At 35.2% G+C, this 2,500-nt stretch overlaps 1 protein-coding gene across 1 annotated transcript in view; it reads left to right on the top strand.

Annotated features, from left to right (window-relative positions):
- The window catches only part of LOC137644602 (uncharacterized), a 15,244-nt gene that overhangs the window by 7,185 nt on the left and 5,559 nt on the right, over window positions 1–2,500 (top strand). Inside the window, exon 5 of the mRNA XM_068377557.1 lies at window positions 184–340. Within this exon, the coding sequence (XP_068233658.1) occupies window positions 184–340 (157 nt within the window). The remainder of the gene's footprint in view (window positions 1–183; window positions 341–2,500) is intronic.

Here is a 2,500-nt window from a genome sequence, read left to right as displayed (position 1 = left end):
AGAAGAAGAAGAAGTCTATATCAGCTTTTATTAATTGCTAATGTATTTTTAGTCGAGCGTTTTAGTTTTACATTAATGTTCTAAAATAATCTACCCATATTCCTCATTTCTCAAACGAATTAGTTGTCTATTAAATTGCCTTTTTAATATACGTATTAGTTGTATTAATTTTATCTCTCCTAGCTTGCTCCAAATGGCCGTCAGCATATGCAACGAGAAGGCTGAAAAGGGACGCGTGAAATGCAGGGGAAAAGGAGACGCAGTGAACGAGGCCGTGGCTGCGTTCTTTTCGTCCTCTTCGTGTGCCGGAAAAGCGCCTACGATATGTAATGTTCTACAGGTAGGAGTTATTAATATCTCTCTCTCTCTCTCTCTCTCTCTCTCTCTCTCTCTCTCTCTCTGCTTATATACTTTGGTAGCTAGGTATTATGTTGCCCCGCCCATAGCAAGACACTGGCTCTTGCACTAGGGCAGCCCGTAAGAGGGATGCTCTTCTCCAAAATCAAACCATTGTTCTCTAGTCTTGGGTAGTGCCATAGCCTCTGTACCATGGTCTTCCACTGTCTTGGGTTAGAGTTTTCTTGCTTGAGGGTACACTCGGGCACACTATTCTATTCTATTTGTCTTACTCTTGTTTTGTTTGAAATTTTTATAAGCTAGTTTATTTAAGAAATATTTATTTCAATGTTGTCACTGTTTTTAAAATATTTTATTTTTCCTTGTTTCCTTTCCTAACTGGGCTATTTTCCCAGTTGGAGCCCCTAGGCTTATAGCATCCTGCTTTTCCAACTAGGGTTGTAGCTTAGCAAGTAATAATAATAATAATAATAATAATAATAATAATAATAATACAATGTAGTAGGTTGAAAGAGTCATTGGCAAGCTGTTGTGGTTCCATTACTGTATCATGAGAGTTACAGCCCTTTGAAAAACTGGCCAGCTTCATTATTATTATTATTATTATTATTATTATTATTATTATTATTGCTTGCTAAGCTACAACCCTAGTTAGAAAAACAGGATGCTATAAACCCAAGTGCCCTAACAGGGAAAATAGCTCAGTGAGGCAAGGAAATAAAGAAAAACTACAAGTGAAGTTTAAGAACAATAATAATAGTAAAATGAATCTTTCATATATAAACTATAAAAATTTGAAAATACACCAAATAGTTTATCATATCAGCTTTACATTCTCCCCTTTTTTCTTGCATCTGAGCATACAACAGTCTCTCTTTAAAGTGGGTACTTTTACTGAAACAAATTATCAGAAGATCCTTTCTAGAAGATGGACACTGAAATCAAGCCAATGTTCTCCTCTTGGATATGTAACAAGGCACATTTTATAGAGGACTTTAATCACTAATTGGGCCTATGTTTAGCTAACAAGTTCGTATTTGCTGCGGACATGAATATATTTTGGTTAAATTTGGTATTTTAATTGTATGGCTATATTGCAACTCTTTGCTCTATATATTTTACGTAATACATATCATCTGTATTTTACATATAATTACAGTACCATAACGTAGAGCCTAAAATAAAAATGTACTATTGGAATTATGAATTTTTGATGCATCAATTCTAAGTCTGTTCAAAAGATGGTAGCCCACGTACCTTGTTTCATTCATGAATGATTCTGTCCAATTGGAAAAGTGGGATAGATTGATACTTACAGTATGCAGAAATATATGTGGCAGGTATAAATTATATTCAGTTCCAATTAAATTGGCTATTTTGGGTTATTTCTGTACCAAAATGACGTCATGGAAGGTTCCAGAATGCAAGGATTAAAGAGCGCTACACAGTGTTTCTTTCCAATGCCAATAGATGGCCTTAGCACTAGAGCACCAAATTGCTAATTATCCCCATCACCCACCCATTATAACTTTTATTACTTCATTTCTATTGTTATTTAGGCACAAAATTACTATAGTTCAGACGCACGTGAACTTGATGTTCCTTGTTGTCTGGCCACAACTTCACTCTTAGGAAATTACAAATTTTACAGTAAATGTCACAGAAATATTTCCTCAGCAAACAGTCGTTAGTTCAATTACATTTGGGGGTCAGGGGGGTGTCCCCATATGCCACATGTACTGAAATCAGTGAGACAGTCAAGTAATTACACAGTTATTTGATCTAATTTTCAATTACCTTTTTATGAAACCATAATATATGTAATATGTTTCATGGTATGACATGTATTGTTAGTATAAACTACATAGAATATCAATATCGTTAAATTCTGAAAGGCATAACGCAGATCCCCCCCCCCCCCTCCAGCTCACTCCCTTGCAACGTAGAGTTTTACTTTACCGCCAATAGATGGCATCAGAGGCACCTTGTCCTAACTAATATAGTCATTTTTTTGTCGACCACGTGTGTCAAAAAAGTGTGGTAGGAAAGTAGAGGCTAGAAAATAGGTAGTTGGTAAATTGTCCAATGATAGTTTCCTTATTAGTAATGGATATTTTTATCAGAAAATGGGGTAAATTTTTCA

This window comes from Palaemon carinicauda, chromosome 7 (genome assembly GCF_036898095.1).
Source record: "Palaemon carinicauda isolate YSFRI2023 chromosome 7, ASM3689809v2, whole genome shotgun sequence".
Taxonomy (NCBI): Eukaryota; Metazoa; Arthropoda; class Malacostraca; order Decapoda; family Palaemonidae; genus Palaemon; species Palaemon carinicauda.
This window is presented reverse-complemented; position numbering and strand designations above follow the sequence as displayed.